Source organism: Dromaius novaehollandiae, chromosome 1 (genome assembly GCF_036370855.1).
Source record: "Dromaius novaehollandiae isolate bDroNov1 chromosome 1, bDroNov1.hap1, whole genome shotgun sequence".
Taxonomy (NCBI): domain Eukaryota; kingdom Metazoa; phylum Chordata; class Aves; order Casuariiformes; family Dromaiidae; genus Dromaius; species Dromaius novaehollandiae.
The window spans coordinates 89,250,873-89,275,411 of record NC_088098.1 but is presented as its reverse complement, the minus strand read 5'-3'; the positions used below and the strand labels follow the sequence as shown (position 1 = coordinate 89,275,411).

At 39.9% G+C, this 24,539-nt stretch overlaps 1 protein-coding gene across 4 annotated transcripts in view; it reads right to left on the bottom strand.

Annotated features, from left to right (window-relative positions):
• Nucleotides 1-20,895, bottom strand: part of USF3 (upstream transcription factor family member 3) — a 37,030-nt gene extending 16,135 nt beyond the window's left edge. Inside the window, exons 1-4 of one of the 4 annotated variants that reach the window (XM_026103440.2) lie at nt 20,584-20,765; nt 5,305-5,440; nt 4,361-4,425; nt 2,006-2,034 (exon numbers count right to left, since the gene is read on the bottom strand). In XM_026103440.2, coding sequence (XP_025959225.2) covers nt 2,006-2,034; nt 4,361-4,407 — 76 coding nt within the window. In that variant the 5' untranslated portion in view covers nt 4,408-4,425; nt 5,305-5,440; nt 20,584-20,765. Of the gene's footprint in view, nt 1-2,005; nt 2,035-3,410; nt 3,534-4,360; nt 4,426-5,304; nt 10,882-20,583 lie in introns of those variants that run through there. The other 3 variants (XM_064519612.1, XM_064519606.1, XM_026103438.2) reach the window with 3 other exon arrangements.
• Nucleotides 20,896-24,539: the final 3,644 nt, after the last annotated feature.

Below are 24,539 nucleotides of genomic sequence, written 5' to 3'. Positions count from 1 at the left end.
AGGGGTGTTCAGGACCCCTTTGCAGAAAAGAGAAGTTATTACAACTGAAAATTCAGGTTTTATAATGCTTTCCAGCTAAGGTTTATGAAACTCTTTTGAAAAGACAAGTAAAGATTATATTCATTTTACACATACAGAAAACAAATAGACCAAGATTATGTAGAGAATGAGCTGCAGATTTGAGAATGAAATCTGGGTCTCTTAACTAATGTTCCTTAGCATTAGGAGTTAAGTTGAGCTAAGGTGCTAAGTTAGCACCAAAAGAGAGAGTTTAGATTCTATACATTTTCAATCTCGATTTTAAATTTATATTGATGCAACAGCTAATACAGAATACAGTTGAAGCTCTAGATATATGGAGCATCAGTTACCTTTTTTATGTTCAATGGCTGTACTTGCTTTGCAAGGTCTAATTATGACTGGGAGTAAAGAAAATATTTAATGAACAGTATTTCCAGTGAATTACCTCTTTTGGAGAAGGTCAGAAAATGCTTATTGTGTAGCCCTCTAGTGACATGATTAACCTGTTCACAACACCTAAACATTGGCACAGAAGGTCTACACTAAACAAGTCTGCGCAAATTTGGAAAACTTCCCAGCACATGTTTTTCAGCTGGTGTTAGTTCCTAGTTCTTCCACTAGTCAGCTTCTTTCAAATACAGTTCTGTCTTGTGTAGCTTTTTTGTTGTTGTTGACTGAGGTATATTGATCTTCTATGCAAAGCAAAAATGCCAGATGCCTTTTTCCCTAAAGAGCCTGCATAAAGTTCTGCCATGGCTCTGTGAAGATTCAAATCAACGTATCATGCATTGCTATGACTATCACCTCGTGTTTCACGTAGGCAGGCCTGCTTTGGGCAAAAAACGCTCTACATCTACCGTGTTCCTTCATGAACAGTACACAGATTTAACTTAAACAGTTTTTTTTTTCCAGTAGTCTGTCATTTCAGGTTACGTTTTTCAAAGTACTAAAGTATTTTTGGAATTTCAGGACATGCTAGAGGTGTTCAGAGAGACAGGCATAAATACACAAAACACTATTCAAACACATCAAGAAAAGATCTCTTTTGCAAGAAACTTAAAATATAAAACAGAAAGACAAGGCCCAGTAGATGAACACTTTGGAAAGCTATCAGCAAAAGGAAAAGAGGAAAAATTAGAAAATTAGAACAAGTTTGGCAATCTTAAAACCAGATTTGATAGGATTATTTCCTAATACTTCTTGATTCAAGACATTAGCTACACCCTTGGCACAGCTCTACAAACATTATATTCCACAGCCTTCACATGAAAACTACTCAGTGTTTGTAGCACAGTTTAATGATGGAAAAACTAGATTTGAGTTCTTGGGGTAAACTAGGCCAAAACCTATCAGATTCTTCCCATGTCCTTCTTTCTGCTGCTACTTATCAAAAGCCATTAAATCTGGAAATAAAAAGAAAAGGCTGCACTCTGCAGGAGGGAAGCAAGTCCTACAGCGTACAGACCATATTCACGCAGAATTTGTGGGAAGGCAGCATCCATGTGGATGCCTAAAGGGACAGGCCAGGAGTATTTCCAACCCAGGGAAACTCTAAAGCTCTTGGGTCAGATACCCATCTCTGTTTTGCTTAAGTGTTTACCCCTTTATTAAAAAAAAAAAGTGGATATTATTTGTGTGTGAATGCTTGCACATTTATCTTCCTTTACAATTGAACAGAACTGAAATTGTTCACTTCTGAGTTTACTAGAAATGATAAGACAGGAGACACGGTCACACTCTCATACTTGGACATATTACTGTAACCTTGTATTGTGGAAACCAGCAAACTAGAGCCCAGTCAGGAAGCCTTTCCATACGGATGTTCTGTGCAAGACCACAGAAGGATATTGAGTAGGGTTATTATTTCTTTTTTATTGTCACAACCTTTTACAAGGGAACCTTCTCCATGCAAAATATGTTTTTAATAGTTCAAAAAAAATCTATGCTCGTTTCCATCTCAAACAACAAAACATAATGTTCCCACCTGCATTGTGTGTCTCCCGGTTTTTCTTTCTGTGAAACGTAAAAGAAAAATAGTTATGTGAAACAGAAGGGAAAACCTGCATACGGATAATTATTTTTTAAAATTTATTATTTCATTTACAGTTAATTTTTTTTAATCCTATATTCTGCTCTGTGAATAAGAACACAGAGGTAATACTCATTAGAATTGGTATTAGACACCAGTATTAAACAGTTTCTAACAAAAATTCATTAATTTTCAGACTTAAATCAATTCCAGCATAATAATGCATAGCCTAATATTCCATTTGAGTATTGCTACATATTTATAGGGGCAGAGCTGGATTTTTCTTATGCTTTTGTTCAGCTATACATATTATAATATACAATGTTCAGTAAAGCCTTTGGTGCTAACATAATACAAACAATTACAGAAAATACAAAAAAAAAAAAACCCAAACAAAACTCCTTTCTGAGCCGCAAGACAGTTAATCCTTTATTTGAAATGTTACTTTTACATTCCCTGGGTCACTGAAACAGGTGAAAAGATTACCATACAAATTGATTCTTCCAGATATGTTAACCATCAAAGATCATACCTGCTGTATCAAAATTGCGTCCTTTGCTTGATAAATCAGAATTACGATTCCTCTGCAGTTCTTCTTTACTGCTTCTAAATTGGTTTAGATATACTTTGAGGGTATGGCAGTTGACTGTGTTTTCACATATTTATCTGGGATTTCTGGACCAATGGCAACCAGGTCAGAATCACTCTGTAATGCCTCAAATTACTTTGCTGGAAGATGATAAATCCCATATGCCTACTCTACATATACAAATCAAATGTACTGCACACATAATAAGTCAGATACTCTTGGGAAGTACAGTCAAGCAAAGCACATATTCTCTGGCGAAATAAATATTCCAGAAAAAAATGTATTTCAAAAGATTTTTGTCTAAGAGCATCCTCTCAGTCTAGACAGCTAGAGGATGCAAAAGGTGGAGTAGCACCAGTGTGGAGTAGCTCTCCATTTCCCTTATTAAAGCACAGACCAGATGTAACAAGGAATCTGAAGTGAAAAAGGAATGCAAGATACATGTGGATGACTAGTATGATTACTATGGAACATGTATCCTTTAGGCTTTGAGGTGACATATATTCATTTCTGGTGACTAACAAAAAGGAATATTCATCTAGACTAAGTCAGACAATGATTACAGGACAGTGCTGTTACTGCAGGTGGTCAGATCTGGAGACATTACTAAAAAAATGCCTAAAGATAAACACCTTTAAGTCAAATAAATGTCAGCTGAAGCTTGCATATTTGTTATACAAATGTTCAAAAAGTGATGAATCTTCTGTTTATTGTAAACTTGTGTCAACAGAATTAGAACGTGTAAATAATTGTTTAAGAATGGTTCCTTACTTTACAGTAAACTGCAGTTCTCCCACTCATATTCAAGACATGTATCTGTCAGTTTTAAATGATCGTATATTCTACATATACAGAAGAACATAAGGGCTGAAGAGATCCTGCTGCTCTTTGACTCTGTTACCAATATAGAATTAAAAAACTCCATTAGTGCGGAAAGAAAGAATTGCAAAATCCATGATGACTTTGAAAACAACAATTTCTGTAGGGCAAATAAATGGTCTTGCTGCACTTTAATTGTCATAAATCATATCCTACCTGGTCAGCTAGCATCAAATGGACGTTAACATTTTTTATTTCAGTAGGGAGTGAAGGACTGCCCTACGAAATTAGGTATCAGATCAACAGGCTACCACAAAGGAAAAAGAAAGGGAGGGAAAGTATGTAATGAGCTCAAATTTCCTTTGTTAGAAATGTTAGCTGTAGGATTGCTATTCAACCTCAAGATGTATTTTGAATTCCAGCAGTGATTTGAGAAGTGAGATCTAAATCCCACTGTGATTTGAGAAAAAGATCTAAATCATTCCATTAAAATGAGTTTGTTTGGCTTTTCCTTTGTTTGTTTGTTTGTTTTTTTAACATAAAACCTGATATCTACAAGGAGTCTCTTTAATAATAGAGGCTGCACTCTAACCTAGGCAGAGATACATTTTCACAGAGATCTGAGTAGTCTGTGTAATAATCAAAGAATTGTACTTGCTAGGTTGCCAAGGTAGACATGTCTTAGACTGACAAATAATTCAGCATGGAGAGGGGAGGAGAGAGAGGCAGCTTTGCAGCCACAATTCCCAAACTTTTAGATGGTCAACTCTCAGAATTTCTTTTTAATAGCCCTTCTTGCCAAACCTTTAACTAGAAACTTTATTAATGCAATGTATCACAGGCTGCAGAACTACAAAATAGGCTGATCAACAAATTTCAGTTCTTTTGCCGCAGTAACTCACCGGTGTTGCTTCTTAGTGGGTGTCTCATTTTCTGTCATCTCTGGCATGGTTTCAGAGAAGAGAGCCTGAAGAAAGTTGAGAAAGGAATTAACAACTTCTGCACTCTTCTCAGTTTTTAGCACATGACATTTGTTGCATCATTTGGCCTTTGACTACATGGACAGAGCCATACTGCAATGTACCTAGAAGTTCATCACCCTGATATAGGACAACTGGTCATGTGAGCATTAGAAAATGGAAGTACGTTATGTGTAGGGGTACTATATGAATCCCTGCTGTGTATGATGAACTGGTTTCCATCACCTCAGTTACTTTAAATAAAAAACAAATATAACACCAACTACTTAAAAAAAACAAGAAAGAAAATTAGATCATATGATTATTTTTTGAATGGGAAGAGGTGCAGCTCAGCACTTTGTCCTTTTTCGTCAGAACTTTCTAGTTGAATATGTATTCAGTTCCCAGTTGTAAATAAAGTGTGAATACGAAGTAAAATACAAGTTACAACGAAGACAATTTATTAAACACAAATTTACAGTGCTATTAATGTAGCAAGTTATAAGACTTGCTTGTTATTGAACTGATGTACAGCTTAAAATGGCTAAAGATGACACCCTATATTCTCAGATAGATAAAATGCAGTTAAAAACAAAGTTACAAAATAAAGTCATACGCAAGGGCCTAATAAGTTGCAACTAACTTTTCCTCAGCTTGAACACATAGGCAGCCTGTATTTAGACAAACAAAAAGATTATGAAATAAGCAATCAGAAGATGAGATTAAGTCAATGATGGCTGAATATGTATCTGCTAAAGGAATGAGTTTTAGAGACCAAGTAACATGAAGTATACTGTAGGTGACAGCAGGAAAAAAAGATCTATTTTTTGGTATGGCTGAGGTTTGCATTTAGTTTCATGATTCTGCTCATTCTCTTACCCACCAACCTGCTATTGCAACTCTTCATATGGACCCTCAGACTTCTTGTGGCTTCACCTCTCCCTGGCTCCTCCTGGAGAGCTCATCAGCTTCTATTAGCAGCCTTCTTATCTTTAGTGGGTTTTTTGATTGTTTTTTGTTTTACTGTAAGGAAGTGGGGGTGGATTTTAATACAACTTTCAACATCAAGCAATTCTGAATGTAGACTGAGCCTAACAGTACTGACACTGAAATTAAAAATTAGAAAAAATAGTTTCCCTACGAAGCAGGAAGCCAGCCATCTAAAGAGCTCCCAATGCATTGAAGCATGCATGTCAGAAAGGGGTGTGTACGTGTGCATGTGTAAAGCTACCAGAAACCTTTGTTACTGTGCCAGAACAGAACCACGATGTTGTTCTCCAGCCTTTAGACTCTAAAAGGTTAATTGAATGTAGCGCTCTCATTCAGTAAAGATTAACTGGGAAAAAACATTTGAGCGCTGATGCTGTTTACAACCCTATCCCTTATTTAAGCACTGTATCTATTCCTATAGATACAGAGGCAATGCTGGCAATGTAGGAAGTAAAACAAACAGGCAATATCCTGTGAACAGATCCCGCTTGGGGAACTCAGAGTACATAAAATTTTCAGGAACATAATTCAACTGCTCCATCTGACACAACAGTGTTCAGGCCATCACGAACTTGCACAGAATCATCTCCAAGCCAAGCTACCATACTACAGTACTCCACTAAGCACCACATATAGCCTATCTGAAACACAATCACCAAAAATTTCCCTACCTGATAAACACAAGCACATCAGTCCATAAATTATGAAAAAAACTGATAGACTTAACAACCTCTTATTGTGGGAGAAAGTAGCAGTGCAACTTCAGCACTGTAATTCACTCTCTTATAAATTACCTTGCTATATTCCATCTTAAAACCAGACTACTTCTCCTTTAAATAGCATCCATCCAGCTTAATTTACTAATCTTTTTTTTTTTTTTTTTACGTGGAGTAAGACTAGCCTAGTTGGTATCTCAGGTTACTGAAGATTCAGAACTCTGAAAGACAGAAAAGCCAGTTTCACACAGACATCTCTAACTTCTATCTCCTGTGCATGGATGATGACGGCCAGTAGTACTTCTTCACATAGATTCTAGCTGTTCTCATTGTGTCAGGTATGGCGGTATTGAATGATGAAGAGATTAGCTACAACAGTTTAGGAAATTTGTAATTCTGATTATAAAAAACATAAGTCTGGTTAGAATAAATGGATTAGACCCCAGGCATCTTTTACAGTGCTGGCTATTGAAGAGAAGCACACATCTACCTTGAGAGATTGAGGTTAGCACGACTCATTTCAGAAAGTTTTTTTAGGTTGTGCCACAAGCAGCAGAACAGAATCTATTGCCATTAAGGCTATCAGCAAAGATGCAGGAAAGTAGAGTAGCCAACGGGTAATACTGCTCTCTTGTATATCCATCATTAAGACAGTACGTTGTCTATCAGGTAAACCAGCTATTCAAAGGTGCAAAGGGGTCATTTAATTTAGAATATACAGTACTGTTTCTATGTTTGAGGGTAAGGAAGTGAGCAAAAACCCCACCCCACCCCCAAAAGAGACTCATGCATCCTAACTCCACTTGCATCTTCCTACCCATGGCCTGGATCTCATTCATTCACATTTGTATCTTCTCCATGCCCCAAGTCAGCATAGCCACTTCTCTCCGTGTACAAGGGCTCTTCGTACTCCTGTATGCCAGCTCCCTCTTCTGACCACAGCCTCTGCTCCCTCAGCTCCACTCTTACTCCCAATATCCCTACCTCCCCAAGCCAAGATCTACACATTTCTCCCATTGCCTTACTTCTTCTGGAGAAAATACTTCAAACGATACAGCAACATAACACTGGGAAGACAGGCGGGGCCCTGGTGGGAGTTTGTGCCAAACTTTATTAATAAAACTTGTAACTGTTTCTTTGATCCTGAGAATCCAGAAAGATCTTATAACAGGTGTCAAAGACTCATTTTGTCCCCATGTCTTTTTTCCTCCTTTGCTCTTTTTTTTTTAAACACTGAAGTCAGTAAGGCCCTCCCCCATGATGCCATTCCCTGCACAAGCAAAGCCAAGCAGATGCTACCACACTGAGTCTATAATCAAGTGTAAGCAACTTTTACGTTTATACTTGCTATGGTTCAGTTCTGCTAGAGCTTACAGCCCATTTCATATTGAAGAAACAGGGTGTAAGTACTGTGGAATGACTTTAAGTGGAAAGATTAACAAGATTGACACAATTCAACCAATATGTCCCCCAAAGTTGCAAATTATTTTTGCAGGAGGGAAGAGAAAAAATGAGGCTGTGCACATCACCTAATTAACAAGTTTATTTCAAGTTCTGATTTTCTCCTTGAAAAGAAGAGGTGAAGTTTATTAAGTATGACACCATATGCAACTCTAGAGTTTCTATGTCTAGACTGTACTCTGAGAAAGATGGTGAACTTCAGTTTTTTCCTGTTCTTATTTGGCAAGGACAAAAAAAACCCCTTTGCATTTTACTAGATAAACCTCAAAACAGTTAGAGCTGGCAACACTAGGGAGGGAGCATGTAAAAAGTTGCTGAAAATATGGGCTCTGGAAAATAAAAAAATGCTGCCTAGGTAGAGGCTTTTGTGGGTAGATGAGTAATGTTTACACTATCTTCATTTCTTCCTAGCAGCTGCTGCACCATCACAGCTTTGACCATGGATTTTTCTTTCCTTATTCCATCTCAAGTAATATTTCTTCAAGGAGAGACTCATTTACTAATTTGCTAAAGCAGAAGACATGTACTTGTTTTATAAGCTCAGGCATAAATACATTTTAACTTCACTCATTAAATATGGTCACTTGACTCAGGTGACTGCCTTCTGCAGAGGTAATGAAGCAAATTCCAAATTCTTTAACCAGATCAAGGAGAGACAAATCAATGTTTATATTTATGTAGTATCAGGCTTTGCCCAAGCTTTATGCAGTTTATAGCTCTAACAATGGCAACTCAAAATATTGTTTTTTATTTAAAGGAAGTGTCATCCACAGAAGTGAAAAGATACTTTGTCTTCCGAAGATTTAAGTTTAATGTAATTTAATCTCTTCTGTAGTTCTGAAAAAATAGGGTGGAAAATTTGAAAACAAATAGTTTTGAAGACCCTCATCTTTGCAGGTCTTATTCAGCAACTAATTTTATGAAATCTATTCTTCAAAAGATGTGCCAGAAGATCCAGTACTTCAGCTTTTCAAGAAGAATTTATTTTAGATTGTTTTATTTGACATTAACTTTTCACTCAGTAATATAGGAAGTAAATGGATAAGCACTTTGCAGTACATTTTTTCAGCAGCTCTCTTTAGGAAGTGTTTCCAAACTTAATATTCATTTTTAATGAAAATAATTCTTCCCATCTATTTTCTTTAACTGACTGTCTCTACAAAAAAAAAATCTTCCTCAAATTAGAAAAGCTGCTCCATTCTTCTACATGAGGAAGAAAGAATTTCTTTTTTAATATGCAGCTACTCATAGTCTGTAAGACTACCAGGAGTCCAAATCTGTCTCTTTCCTCTTAAAGCATTTCAGCAAGCATAAGTTGTTATAGTTCCAATGCTACAGTCTTACAGTTCTTACTAGTTTTATACGCCTAATGTAGACAGTCACAAGTTACAGCTAAGACCAATTCCAAGGCATAAATAACTATTTAAATACTATGTTTTTCTGCAAGATAATGTCCTCTTCACTCATTTGAAGGACTGTTGGAGCTCTTTCCCAAACTTCCTTGCACGTTTTAAAACAAAACTAGCTTCAACTGGGGACTTAAAGCTTTTAATCACAGGCAAGGTGCCCTTGAGATAAAAACACTATCTACTGCCTTTTCTTTATTCCCCCTTGAAACATGTCTATTCTGTGTTCACCTAATAAAATAATCATAGGAAACTAAACTAGAAGCCATTACCTCTGTGCTTGTTACCTATATATACACCAATTTACTTGCCTATACAAGCTACCTGTTACGACCACTGTGTAGGAAATGGAAAGGGATATTTTTTCTGGTAAGGGTAAAAATATTTTTGATACCTTTTAGCCTGTTTTTTTGAAGAAAACAAGGTTTTCTTGTTATTGCACATTATCTCACATCCTGTCTATTCACCTACCCACCCACAATAACAACTGTGCCCGTTGACCAATCCAAATGAACATTCTCAAAGATATGAAGTTCCCAAAAGTTTACAAAAGATTGAGGCAAGGCAGAGAAGAAAGGGTGAGGTCAGCTCTGACCCTGAGGGCAGGCAAATGGATACTGCTTTGGTCTGTGACCCACTGACTGCTTCAGACTCATCACAACATACATCATCTTTCGCCTAAGAAACATGAGGGATTAAAGAGCAGGAGAGAGTTAGCTTAAACTTTGCACAGAATGTATGTTCCCAGCCCAAACCTGCTGATTGTTTCCCCAGGGCAACTGAACTGTTTCTTGAGCTTCGGTAAAAGTTAAGAAAAGCAAACCACTGCTTATAAGCTAAAGCTCGTTATAAAATCCACTAATTTTTTTCTGGTGTCTGCTAATAAAGATAGATAGAAAAAAAGCTTCACTGCTTTCAGATTCTTTTCTTTACTTCTTTTGTTTGTGCTATCTAAACTCAAATACATTGGCTTTCTTTCTCCCTGCTGATTTAAAGGAATCAAGTTTCAGTAAGTCCATTATATAACATCATGCAAGATAACTAGAAAGGAAGTTTTCTATCCTTTTTTATAACAACCTTGCAGGAAGAAACACGCATATCATTCAAGTGATAGTCCCTCATATCTATATAAAGTTTTGTTTTTATTTATATTTTTAGCAATATTAAAGTCATAATGCAGTTTTAGGAGAGAATAGCTGTAGGCTCATTCCTCTGAAAAATCCTGACTAGATCTGCTTAAGAAACTTCTGAAAAAGAAATACCCTATTAATCTCCTAAAGATCCACTTATCACGCTTATTCTTCTTGCTCTACGATTCCTGCCCCCTCTAGTTTTCCTAGGTTAGTATGACCTCTTACTTTTAAGTCTTAGAGGAGGGGCAGAGAAAGAAAGAGATGTCATTTCTATTGAGTCAAGTCTCTTAGTTGATCATGACATCCCAAAAACTATTTAAGGACAGGTATTTCTGGATATTTTGCATCCAGATGCAAGCTGTTGCCACCCTCAAACATTGCGTGGACAATCCTGGTACTACAAATAGACTGAAGTGGCATACAATGCAATAAAAGGAAGAGGCCTACAGGAAACTTCAGCTATCTCCTGCGAGCTGGATGAATTGTTATATGGAAGCAGGCACTTCACAGAATCACAGAACAGTCGAGGTTGGAAGGGATCTCTGGAGATCATCTAGTCCAACCCCCCTGCTCAAGCAGGGTCACCTAGAGCACCTTGCACAGGATTGCATCCAGGTGGATTTTGAATATCTCCAGAGAAGGAGACTCCACAACCTCTCTGGGCAACCTGTGCCAGCGCTGTGTCACCCTCACAGTAAAGAAGTTTTTCCGTGTGTTCAGATGGAACTTCCTGTGTTTCAGTTCGCGCCCGTTGCCTCTCGACCTGTTGCTGGGCATCACTGAAAAGAATCTGGCCCCATCCTCTTTACACCCCCTCCCCCCTTTAGATATTTATATACATCAGTAAGATTCCCCCCTCAGTCTTCTCATCTCCAGGCTGAACAGGCCCAGCTCTCTCAGCCTTTCCTCATAGGAGAGGTGCTCCAGTCCCCTAATCATCTTCGTAGCCCTCTGCTGGACTCCCTCCAGTAGTGCCATGTCTCTCTCTTGTACTGGGGAGCCCAGAACTGGACACAGTACTCCAGGGGTGGCCTTACCAGGGCTGAGCAGAGGGGGAGGATCACCTCCCTCGACCTGCTGGTAATGCTCTTTCTAATGCACCCCAGGATACCACTGGCCTTCTTAGCCACAAGGGCACATTGCTGTCTCATGGTCAACTTGCTGCCCACTAGGACTCTCAAGTCTTTTTCTGCAGGGCTGCTTTCCAGCAGCTTGGCCCCCAGCTTGTACTGGTACATGGGGTTAATCCTCCCGAGGTGCGGGACTCTGCACTTGCCTTTGTTGAACTTCATGAGGTTCCCTTTTCCCATCTCTCCAGCCTGTCCAGGTCTCTCTGAATGGCAGCACAATCCTCTGGTGTATCAGCCACTCCTCCCAGTTTTCTATCATCAGCAAACTTGCTGAGGGTGCACTCTGTCCCTTCATCCAGGTCACTGATAAATAAGTTGAACAGTATTGGACCCAGTGTTGACTCCTGCAGTACACCACTAGTTACTAGCCTCCAACTAGACTCTGCACCGCTGACCATAATCCTCTGAGCTCTGCTGTTCAGTAAGTTTTGAATCCACCTTCCTGTCTGCTCATCTAGCCTGTACTTCATCAGCTTGTCTATGAGGATATTATGAGAGTGTCAAAAAGGGTTTGATTAGCTTGTACATTAAAACTGAAATACTATTTTATAATAGCTTCTGTTCTTCACTTGAAAGTAAAGACCTGTAATTATGTAATTAGTATGCAAGCCAGAATTACGAAGACCAAAGTATCACTCTGAGGAATGTTTTAAGCTACTTCAGATCAAAATAAGGGGACTGGCACTGTTTTCTTCAGGGAAATCAAAAAGCAATGATAAGGGAAATCCTTCTGATTCCAATGTTCTTTACGTACTTCATAAAGATTCGAAAGTTGCTACATATCAATTTCATGAAGAAATTGGAAGGGTACGAGGAAGGTCTCTAATTCCCAAGAGAGTGCTTATCTCCCTGGTTTTCGAGACCTGGTGACCCATAGTACACTTCAAAATAGAAAATAATTTTCAAATTGAAGATAGATATCTAATAATGCCATTTTTGACAAAGAAAAAAACCTGTTTTGATGGGAGATGCTAACTGGATACAACAATGGAGCGCAGACAACTTCCTTGTATAACAGGTCACCATTTTCTGTGTGGGTTAGGTTATCTGTATTAGTTTATAGATTGCCTATATTGTGGTTGAGACTGAATGCATTCCCACTTCAGTGCAATAGTATCAAATAGTGAGCCAAACCCTTCTGGCAGCAGGATGCCTAAAGAATGAAAAACTCCCTTTCCCTGAAAAAGTTATAGCATGTACGTCTTCATGGTCTCCAATTACGGGAACCAAGATGATTATTTATAACAAATGAGGAAGCCTTTCATATGAAAGCTGTATTTGAAACACCCCAGACTGATTGGATGAATGTTCAAGTTATAGCTTCAGTAACAGCTAGTCCAATTCTGTTTTCTGATGTGACCTCATCTTAAATGATATCTCTACTCAAATATCAGTACTTTGTCGCAGGGCCTGATAATCAACTGAAACTCAAAATATTATTTATATGGCCAAAATACTATTCTTCGTTCCATCTCCTTGGCTTTAACTTGAGCTCTCTTTTGTTGTACAACTACAAGCGATCTTCATGTAGCCTGTGTACAAAACTGCATGAGGTCTTGAGATATTAAGTGATACTCTGATAGTTATGCAATAGACATGGATATCTGGCAAAACAATTTGCAGCTCTCTTGAAGACCCTAACAGACAGTGCAAAATATCCTAGAACTGAAACGTGCACGGCATCCAGAAAGTTTATACAATTTTTTTTATTCATCTTTTCACTGGAATGCTTCACTAAGCAAAAAGGATTACACGCCAAAGTTCTTGAATATTTTATAGGCATGGGGTTTGAGAAATTTGACACAAACTAAGAACTTACAATGGGATCCTGATAACAGGATCAGGAAGCAGTACTGCCTATGAGTCCTTCACTATAAAGCTCCTTTATAAGGTCCAGAAGAGGATCTATGCTGTGATTTGGTCACAACCTTTGGCCTTTCAGAGTGATGAAATTTCCCTATGAATCTTAATGGGGCTAACAGCACCAGTAATCAGAAGGGGGAACATGGCCAAGGTAGAAGATATGATAAAATGGTATCTCAGTTTTAATGTAAAACTTACTCCCCAGCTCTTTTAGACACATGATTTCTAAGTACCATGTGCTTAAAAGAATTAGTCAACGGAACTTCCCTTCAGCTTTCAGAATTGACAGGGTGCAATACAGCAACTGTACGAAACTGCTTCCAAAGCACCTGTTCAGGCAGCGTACTGCCACATTCTTGGAAAAAGGACAGCAGATTATTCCAGAGACAGTGCTTTCACTATTACAGCCATAATGATTTTTTTTTTTTTTTTTTTTAAATCTTTGCAATCTTTTCATTCCAGGCAAGAAAGGATCTGAGGCTCCTAGGAAGAGGATTTTGCAAACGGAAGAAGGCTAATTCTTTCACAATCGCAAGGTTTTTTCTGCCCTCTGCTCTTGAAAGTTTCTTCCAGATAGAACAGGTCCAGTGGGCGAGTTCTTCAGTTCCAGGAGTAAAGGACTCAGCTTGTTATCTGAATGTTTGACAGATGGGTTCAAATGTTATTGGCAGGGATAAAGCTGCAGACTATTTCAGTTAGATTTAACAGAGAGGTTCAAATTAAAGACATCTGAGGACAGGTGACCAGGTAAAGCAGACATTTTCTTAGCTATATTTCAAGGAAAAAATGTAAAAGCAAATCAATAGATGTTAGACATCAGGAAATGGAACCACTTGATGCAGATCAATAGAAAACCTGGATTTATCAGTTCCACTGCATTTGGAACTAATTATTTAGCTTGGGAGAACTGACATACAGAAACACTTATTTACTTCTTGATAGTTCATGTACACATTAGGAAAATAAAATAAGACTACTGCACAAATGTAGCACTGATAAAGGGGCAGAAACCAAAAATAGATTTTCAAGTTATTGCTTAGCAGAGGCTTGAAAGGAATGGGTGAAGGGAAGGGACAGGAGCAACAGAGAGACTGATACCATGATTCTGCAAGTTTTATTTCATTCTATAAAATTAAAATGCCTTACCTCCACCTTCTTTTTTTTTAATTGTCAGAAGTCATCTCCCTGTTGCCACATGAAACCAACTTGGCAAGACTATCTTAAAGTGAAATGAAAAGTGGGAGATCTCCATTGTGTTCCTCAGCAAAGGATAGCTCAAACACATTAACTTTTTCCAAGCTAAGAAATACAGGGTCTTCCCGTCTCTGCCCAAAATAAAAACAAAAAAAATCCCCAAGCCCTATAAACTAGAGGAGGAAGATGGACTATAAACCATCTCAAAGGAATTTACAGGTGGCTCTCTCTCTAACTTTGCCAACCACAACAAAATAAAATATGACCTTTGTAGATACTATTGCTTTACATAAAGGTAGTGCTTAATCCAAATCATCAGATACTGAGACTGAGCATCACTTTTGGTCACAAACTTAACATGTCCCCCTGCAATAAAAGCCACCACAACCCAGCCCCCCGCACTTTCGTTTAAATGAAAGAAAGAACTATTGAAAGCTTCCGATTCCCAACACTGACACAAGCCAAATACCCTATAGCTATCTCCAACAGAAGAAATTTTGAACTCAAGCCATGGAGAACAAAATAGAGGAAAGGGTGTACATATGTTATGTGCACCATTGGTTAGAGGCTCAAAGACAGAGCTGCAGCCTCTAACTAATATTACTAAGCAAGGAAAGTAAAACTAGAAAGTACAGAGCACATGCACGCTAACTGAATACAGGCAAATAGCATACTGAATAGAAATTCACAGCATTTGTATCCAAACTTTTTTAAAAAAATCCAACTGCTTCAGTTGTAATTAAAAAGTGACAACAGACCAATGATCATACTGGCAAGTAGTAACTATAGCTTTATAAATACTGACATTTTTAGTTTTACATACTCTTCTGAGAATTTCTTAGATTCTGAAGTAGGTTAAGATACTGTGTCGTGAAGCAAGCTATAGAAAGTTCTTAAAGACAACCATTAGCTGAAACCTGGTGTACTATAAAATAAACCATTTTTGCTTCTATTAATTATTTTATCAGAATCTGGATTCTAACAGAGTCAATGAGTTACACTGCAATGTTACTAAGACAAATAAGATAGCTAGTTTAGCATAACTATTCTAAAATTGGGCATGGAAAACCTGCTTTCCCCACCCCTTCACCTTGTTGATGCTCACTGATAGCTTACAAACAGTTCACAGAATTCACTAAAATGTAAAACCTGAAGAGAATTCAAGAGGTTATCTAGCCCATCTTCCTGTTTTGGAAACAGGCTCTATCATAGTCTCATATATCCTTGGACAAATGCATTAAACTGTTCTTTCAAAAAGGAAGAGAAAAGAAAAAGAAGATTCTACTGTCTACTTAGTAGCTTGCATTCACATCTTTACTCTGAGAAAAATACTTTCCAGCATTTAAGTCTTTCCAAATTGTCCTTACAGCAATGACAAGAAACTCTAAGATAGTTTTCCCTTCCCAACTGTCCTACCTACTCCAAAATAACGCTGAAAAACATAGCCTTTGCCACTCACTCCCTCTCTCTACTGCCCCCACGCTGGCACAAACGCACACACAAGAACCAGATGAGAATATAACCCCAGCTTAAAATCAACTCTGCAAAAAGATCACAAAGAAAAGCAACCCTCTCCCTTCCCCTAAGCAGGTGGGCTGAAATGCTTGTGTCGGTACAAGACTGCTAGTGCTGGCTTAATGTTTATGGAATTATGTCCCAAGAAGATCCTTTCAATCCTTTAAACTTCTCCAATTACACAGGAAGTCTCAGAATTTAAACAAGGTTTTGGTAGGAACATCTAGAGCGAGACTTGCCTAGAAGAATCAACTATTTAAACAGTATCTCTGAGTTATTATGGTTCCTTCCATAGTAAAAAACTGAAATGATATCCCTTATTTGTTGCTGATTTGGAGTTGCTGAATGTTGGGCTAGAATCATTTTATTATTGTAGTAAGCATCTAAGAAGTATTGTAGTAAAATGCAATTTTACTGAGGAAAATGCAATTTCCAACCAATATAAGATGACTTATGCTCAGTTTCTAGCTAACAATTTCACTGATGCAAAAAAGCAAACCAGGATCCAACTTCAGCAAAGGCTGAAGGCTTGAATTAAGTGTCTCATAAGCCAACCACCTATTATAGATTACAGATGCAGGCAGACACTCCAAATGACCCACATTCTCTAACCTTTACATATTGGAAGAAACAAAACTTACTACAGTTAAGCTTTCCTCTTCCCATAATATCACATTGACTCTCAATATGGTGTCAGAAGCCTAAAGAACAAGTTTTCAATAATCTTCTCATGGCAAGGCCCACCACACCAGTGACTTTCAGAACACAAGCAATCTGCATTTAGATCTAAAGGTTAATAGATCCACGTTCTGATTATTCCTGCCGCCCTACAGACTGGCCATAAAGAACTCAGTTTGATAGCAGAGTACTAGCATGATTGAGATGTGCTTCTAGATGGAATTGATCTCATTTTATGGTCTTCATCTTGGTCAGTTAATCTGACAGAAGTTCGGGTAATTGGGTAGGGAAGGCACTTGTTAACAGGAAGCACTAAATATTTTTTAACAGTCTGCTACTTTCTTCTTATCTGAATCACAACGGCACATGGCTCGGCTGCTGTAAAAGATTGCTATCCTATGTCATGGCTGCAAAAGTAACTCATTCATCTTAAAAAGATTAATCCCATAGCTCTTCATACAGGAAACAAACTTGGTTAGTTTACACACAATTTGCCAACCCTGTGCATGCACCAAAGTCACTTTCGTGTTAACTCAGAACATGACAGCTGTGCTACACTTACAAAGTCATTACAGAGTACATTGGTACATACAAAATGCACATATAAAAGCTGAAATTTTATTTTAACCAGCAAGTTAAGGATAGCATTATGCAAGTTTGGCACTGTATACCACTTAATTAGGGACTTGCAGTCTTTAATTGTTTTATTGCAATCTGAAACAAAGGAAGTCATACTGCTCAACCCCTCAAACTGAAATGTTTTCACTTGACTCTCCAGAACACTCACACCCCTCACGTTATGACTGATATCTTTTAGACTAGGCAAGTGTGTTCGTGGGGGACTTAACTTGAATAAAGGAGTCACAAAGATGACAGAGATGAAGAACACTAGGACAGGAAGTTTTAAGGTCACTGGAAATACTACATGCGAACAGTCCTTAAAGCTGGAGACAGATATAATGGCTGTTTGAAAGGCTGAGAATTACAACTAGACCCAGTATGAAATTATTAGAAACAAAAGTTGTCAGATGCTATACATGTGTGTATATACACACACTCTACCCATGCATCTTCATTCAAACACCCGGTTTATACATACAGCTAGGCACACATCTGCAGTAGTATTTTGATATTCAGGGACAGTGATCAATATTATTTGCTATTTAACTGAAAATTGTCTCAGCTGAAACATTTTGCTGTGGCACTTATTCACTGTCCTTGAACATGGCATATACTTAATGATTTTTTTTCCACAAGTTTTTACAAGTTTAATGATATTTTACAAGTCTTACATGAAGAAAGTATTCTCAATGAACCATGGCTATCATATAAAATGCTACTTATGCCTCTGCCCATTCATGTGTCATTTGCAAACTCATTTTTTACAAATATCTTGGATGCAAACATTTATAATAAAAATACAGCTACTATTTTACAAAAACTAAACAATCAAACAGATCTTGTCAAATTCAGCATGCCCTCACACTCAACCCTCATATATATTTATTTCTTACTTCTACACTACATAAGATCCAAATTCAGCCCACATACTATATTAATTCACATCTAAGCTGAGTATGATTGGTTACAATGCCACACACCCTAAGCCAGCCCACTGTGCAAATTAAAAGCACACTTGAACGCAGCAGTATTTCGAATGATTTTGTTGCTTAATTTGTTATACTTCAATACCTGGAAGCCCGAGGTGTTCTTATGATTTCAACATTAAAAAAAGGACATCACCCCCCGCCCCCGACACACACACACAAAAGTAACTCATTAATTCCTAAAACACGAAGTAGGAGGAACTACTAGCAATATCTGCCCAACAAGACACAAGGTCAAAAGGCTGGAGTAACTTAAGCCAGTGGTAGTAGCAGAGCACTTTGGTCAAGTTTTCTCTTTTTCTTGCTCATAAGCCATCTTTGGAATTTCAGAGTAAGACTAAAGTGCAACTATGAATGCAGAGTACATGCTGCACACAGCAGGCACATGCCAGACACTTATCACAATGACACTTACCTGACAATCATTTCAACCTGTTCCCGGTCAGCTCTTGGGAACCTGAACTATTCGGGAAACCAGGAATCAAAGCAGCAAAGCCACAATCAAGTACTCACAACTTAGTTCTCCCTTCGCAGCTCCTCCGGCCACCACTGCCATTTTTCATCTACTTCTAATCTTCCCATATGTCTATAACCTTACTATATCTCTTAGGGAATAAGTAACATCCAACTGCTCCATAGTCTGTACCTATACTCATGCTGCTTAACATACCTGATATGTTGTTTTGAATATATGCAACTTAAAATCATGAAAATCTACAGAGTCCATCAGCATTTTCTAAGTCTAGTTCCATTAAGTGATGACTGTATTTCCAGTTGTCAAATGCATTTGATCCCAAAAATATACCTATGGGTCATTATTATGTCAATAACTGAAAGTTGGAAGTAAAGTTCTATTCTAAATCCTTTAAAAAAGTCACCATTTCCCAATATTTTCTTCCATCTTATTTGACTATCGCACACAATTCATGTGAGTGCCAAACAATACCCTGCAGTTTGTTAGACCACTGTGTAATCACATAACTAAAATCATTCCAATGCATATATGAAAAAGCAAAATTAAAGTCATGCTTTCAATCGGGGCTCTTATATTTACTGAGTTTGTGTACCATCACAAAGTTATCTTTGCGTAATGTTTCTAATAATCATGTGTCTGGGTGGAATATAATAGAAAGCCAAGCTACTACATGAAAAGCAAAAACAAGTGTGATTTTCTACATATTTATGGTTAGTGACTTATCACCTCACTCTTCCCTTCTTTTTTTACCTTCCTCTTCCCTATAAACTTTCCCGAACAAACAGCACTGTGTGCTGTGGCTGTATTCAAGCCATGTGTATGCTGACAGGCTCAGTACACCTGTGCTGTCGCAAAGACTGAACAAAGAGCTGAAGTGTAGGTGTCCTGCACTCGCTATGAGCAAAAATTTGGATCTTTTACGTTTGCCAGGTGTTGATTTTCATGAAACAAACACTTTCAATCTCCTTAAGATCTTCATCACTAGCAAATTAGATTAAAATTGGCCAGAGAGCTAAAATTATTAAGTGGAGAAGCAATAGACAGAGCATGTCTGTAAGTTGCCTTTCCTTAGGAAACCAGGCTGGAAACAGACCCAACAGGAAGAGTTAGTTTCAAGATATCGAATGCTAAATAGAAAAGGAAAAAAAAAAAAAGAAAAAGAAAAAAGGACTTTGGCACAGTATTCTGAAGATAATTTCCAGCTCGAGTTTTCACACAGAAAAAAGCCCAGAGATGATGCACAGCACATTCTCTACTCTTCACAACGCTGAAAAGACACTGCAGTTGAGAAACAGTACCAACTTCTCACCCCGTCCATAAGCAACTCTCCAAGCAGCGTTTTATGGCTCACTGTCTCCACTCGTTTTATCCGACGATAAGAAACCAACCCTCCCCGCCCTGGGTGCCTTCATCTTTACGCTTTCCCCAGTCATACGCGCTACAGCACTTCGAGACCGCATCCATACGGAAGGGGAGGCCATACGAAGCGGACCGCCCGCCGGGAAAAGCGGCAAGGCTTCCCCAAAGCAACAGCCGAGCCGCGAGCGCACCGGCGCTTGCACGGGCACTTAAGGGGAAGCCAGCACCGGCCCCGGAGCCCCGGGAGGCGGCGGCCGCCCCGCTCGCAAGCGCGGGCAGACAAAGGCCCCCACCGCGGCTCCGCCACCGGCGCCCCGGGCTGCGAGCAGGGCCGCGAGAGGACGCCGGTCGCCCGGGGCCGCCTCCCCCCGTCCCGAGGCCAGCGCCAGGAGGCGCCCCCGGCGGCGGCGAAGGGCCTGCGGTCCCGCGCGCGCCGCCGTCGCCGTGGCGACGGCGGCGCGCGCGGGGCGCGTCCGTTGGCGGCCGCCTCGCCAAGGCAACGTCCACGGCGGGGGCGCGAGGGGGAGGGGCAGCCCCAGCACGCGCCCCCTCCGCCCCGGGCTGCTCGCGGTGCCACCTCTCCCGCCCCGGCTCCAAGCGCGGGCAGCGCGCCCACCCACGCGCCGCCGCGGCACTCACGGCGGGGCAGGGCGGGCTCAGCAGCGGCAGCCCCACGGCAGGGACCATCCTCCGAGCGGGCGCCCCGTGTCACCGCTCCGCCGCTGGCCCCACTGTGAGCCCCGCACGCGCAGCGTACCCTGCTGCTCATGCACGCGGCCCAGAGCAGCCAATACGATAGCACAGGTTGAGCCCTTCAGGCCAATCAGAAATCCTGAAGCCGGGAAGGCGGGCACGCCGGGACAGGGCGGAGCGGAGCCGCAACGGGCCAATCGGGACCACAAACATTGGCAGGGAGATCCAATCAGACGGCGGTGTCGCCGAGACTGGCGTACACAGCGTCAACAAGTTAAGGTGGCCGAAACAGGAACGGCCGGGGATCGGCACTTCGGTAGGCCAATGAGAGCGCAGGAAGGGGGCGGGGCCAAAGAGGGCGGAAATTATTAAAGGGGAAGCAGCCGCGGCTCGGCGACAGGGCTGTAGCGCGGCGGAGGGACGCCCGCGGGAGGCCCCGCCCACAGGCCCTTTCGCCCCGCCCCCGCCGGAAGCGGCCCCGCCCCGTCCTGCAGGGGCTGCACGTCCTCGGTTCGGCCTCGGCGTTGCCGCTTCTCTAATTGAATTACCTGCCCTAATTAGGCAGCTCTCACTTTCCAGCTTGAAGAGCTTCCTTCCATTGATGTTCCGTGATAGCTTTTATTTTTTTAATTCCTTCCCTCTGGAATTACTCTCAAATTTATCCTACATCATCTCTGTCCAGCTGTTGGTGCTTAGCTAGAGCTGCCAGGCCCCCTCTCACTGCAGTCCAAAGAGGCTGTTCACGCTTTACGGAAAAGATAAATGCCTGTTCACAGAAAGCAGCCCATGCCCATCTACTCACTTAAAACATGATCTAATACAGTGAGCACAGGGAGGTGTTTCAGAAGTCGCATCCAAGAATGTTGTTGCTGCTGAGTCATTCTAGAAATCTTTTTTCTTTTCTTTTCAAGAAAATACCATTTCATTTTTGAATCACTGCTGCTTACAAAATAATCTTGCAGCTAACGTTACTTTCTGAAGCAGAAGAGTCACTTGTGGACTGTGAGGAAATTTAAGGCTCTGTTTTCACAGAGAAATGCTGAAGTTACTGTGAACAGCAACTTCAGCATGTAAAGTGTAAGCATAAATGCACTTTTTCCACTTCCATATTTATTTTTTAGTTCTGATATAATACAACCAAACTGGATGACAAAACCTGTAATACCTGTGCTCTATCAATATGTATTGCAATGAATGGCATAGTTGTATTTTTTTAAAAAAATAGGTTATGTCCTTACTGTCCTTTTTAAGTGAAGGTTTTCTCCAAATAGACACCACCTGTCCAAATTGGGAAAAGCAAGCTCTATCTTTTGGCACCCTTACTGTGCTCTGGAGCATTTGAGTTTGTAATCTGGTACTTGTAATCTTCAGATTACCAGTAAAATGTTCAGTATTTGAAAGACAGTAGCAAGAATCTAGCAGCAGGCAAAAACTCACTGGTGAAATCACACATGAAACAGGAAATTACTGAGTAGCACAAATGAGTTTCTGGTAGGAAATAGGCTAGCAGTTATACAGTACAATAATTAAAAAAAAGCAAAAACACTCTTGCACATATATTCAGAAAAGCTTCACATTGAGTAGATGAGATGAAGATTTGCTGCCTGAGAGAGATGAAAGCAAGGTGTTTCTCCAGCTCTGTTGTAAATTACCTTAAGGAAGAGCAACTTGAATCCATTTTTTAAATGGAGGCATAATACTTGGCTGTATTACAGGCTTAGATTCTGTAATTTAGCAAAGGGTAAGGATGGAAGTCTGTATGTTGTGGTATGGTAGCCAACAAAAAGGATATCAGAATACAGGTCAGTGCCCTTCCCCCAGGTGTGGGAGTTCCTTGGACCATGGGTGATACACGTGGAAGCCAGTGGAGAAAGTCTGCTAACTTCATTTAGCTATCTAGAGGGCTTGAGATGGTGTTGCCACAAAGCCTTTAAACAAAATGGTAGAAATGTAGAAATAAACAAAATGTAGAAAGTCAGTAGATATTTGGGGAGGAGTGAGAGAAAAAAACCCCACCCTTTCCCTATGGTTTGTTTAATGTCTCTATAGGGCAAGAGAAAAGGACAAAGGGCAACAGTGAGCAATCTCATGTCCCATACCAAGTATCTGGACTAGATGGATTGAATGTATTTGGGGAATCCCTATATATTGTAAAGAACAGTTTGCAATGCTCAGCTGACAGCTCACTTCAAGTGAGGAAGTGCTCCAGCAAAAGCTTTCTGCACGTTATGTCCATTAATACTACTTTTGCAAGGAAAAGTCCTGGCCCACCAAACCACTTAATTATATGGAAGACTTGGTTAGCCCATGGACAAAGGAGAGTTGTTTGGTAGATGTCCAAAAGGACTTCAAATGAACCCTAAAGTAAGATCCCTATCCAAAAAGCTCTTAATCTAAGATGCCATGGGATGAGAGAGAAGATCCTTGCAGTGATAGAGAATTGATTAAAAGACAGAAATCATAGGGTATGGAATAAACAATCAGTTTTCACAACAGAGAAAGGTCAGCAGCAGAGTTCCAGAAAGCTATGCTGGGGTCCATACTGTTCAATGCTATCTTAAAAAGGGAGCAGAGAGTGAGGTGAAAGTTTGCTGGGGACATCAAGTTAGTCAGGGTAATAAGAATGAGGAATGACAGGTGAACCTTCCAATATCAAGTGACTGGGCAAACAGCAGATTAAATTCAGCATTGGTAAGTAGTGATGTACACAGCAGGGAAAAATGATCAGTTTTACACATTAAAAAAATGAGCTGACTTACCAGTCAGTCATTAGATCCTGGGGTTATAATGGTTCTGTAAATGTATCATCTCAGTAACAAAAAGCTGTTAAAATTACAAGATTATAGAACACAAGTTGTTACAAGGCTCCTGTAAATATCCAAGCACTGAATATGGTGAGGGGAATGGAACTGCTCATCTTGAAAAGAAACAGTAGAACCAGGAAAGCTTTGGAGAAGAAAACACAGATATCAGAAGTATTAGCTGGCTTTGCTGTAAAGAAATAACTGAATAGACAAAAACTCTACAGGCTGTTTAAAGAGGTGACCAGGATGAGGGTGGAGAGGGAAATAAACAGGACAGAAATCAATAAAAGCTGAGTGGTGTGGAGAACAGCTGCAGTAGTTTGAAGTACAGCAAAAGTTCTCCAGCTTTGCAGCTGCTGGCAAGGCTGAGGCAATGAAGCTTGCAGTCCTGACAAAACTTCTTCCTTTGTGGCTTCCAGGTCCTCCAGCAGAGGTCAGGGAAGACAGTTAGTAGCAGCAGCTCCACAACAGCAGAGTCTGAAGAGTCTGAGCTTTGCTTTTGCATACTATCCTGATGAATGCTGTGACTCCATCTATTGACAAAGCACTTTCCAGGGCAACTTAAATAAGCAGATATGCTATAGAAATTTCTTTTTTCCCCAGAAACTATATTATGGTGAAAGTTTATCATCTCATAAGTGGCACTTTACATCAAAGCAGGAAAGATGAGCAGAAAGACACTACAGACAAAGAAGGAATGGCTCTAAGAGAAGAAGGGACTGGAATAGTCAAGGTGAGAGAAGATAGGAGTTTTACTTAAGAACCTTACTGAGAAAGGTCAGTACTGAAGAATAATCACTGCATTTTAAAACCAATTACTTTTACAGGTATGGAATAGAGCAGTTTTTCAAAGGCTGTTTTCATGATTGTCAATAGCTAGCAATTAATTTGAATACTTTTAAATATTTAACCTATAAAACCTAAAACACCAAGTTCTTGATGCCTGGTCTGCTTCTTTCAAGATCACTCATTATTTGATGTGAAAGGACAGTCCTTGTTCCCCTCTCCCCCCACCCACAAAAGGCTGAGGATTTCTGAGAAAAGGCGTGTGACTTCAGAAATGTCACTTTCTTCAGTCATCAGATGCACGTAGCATTC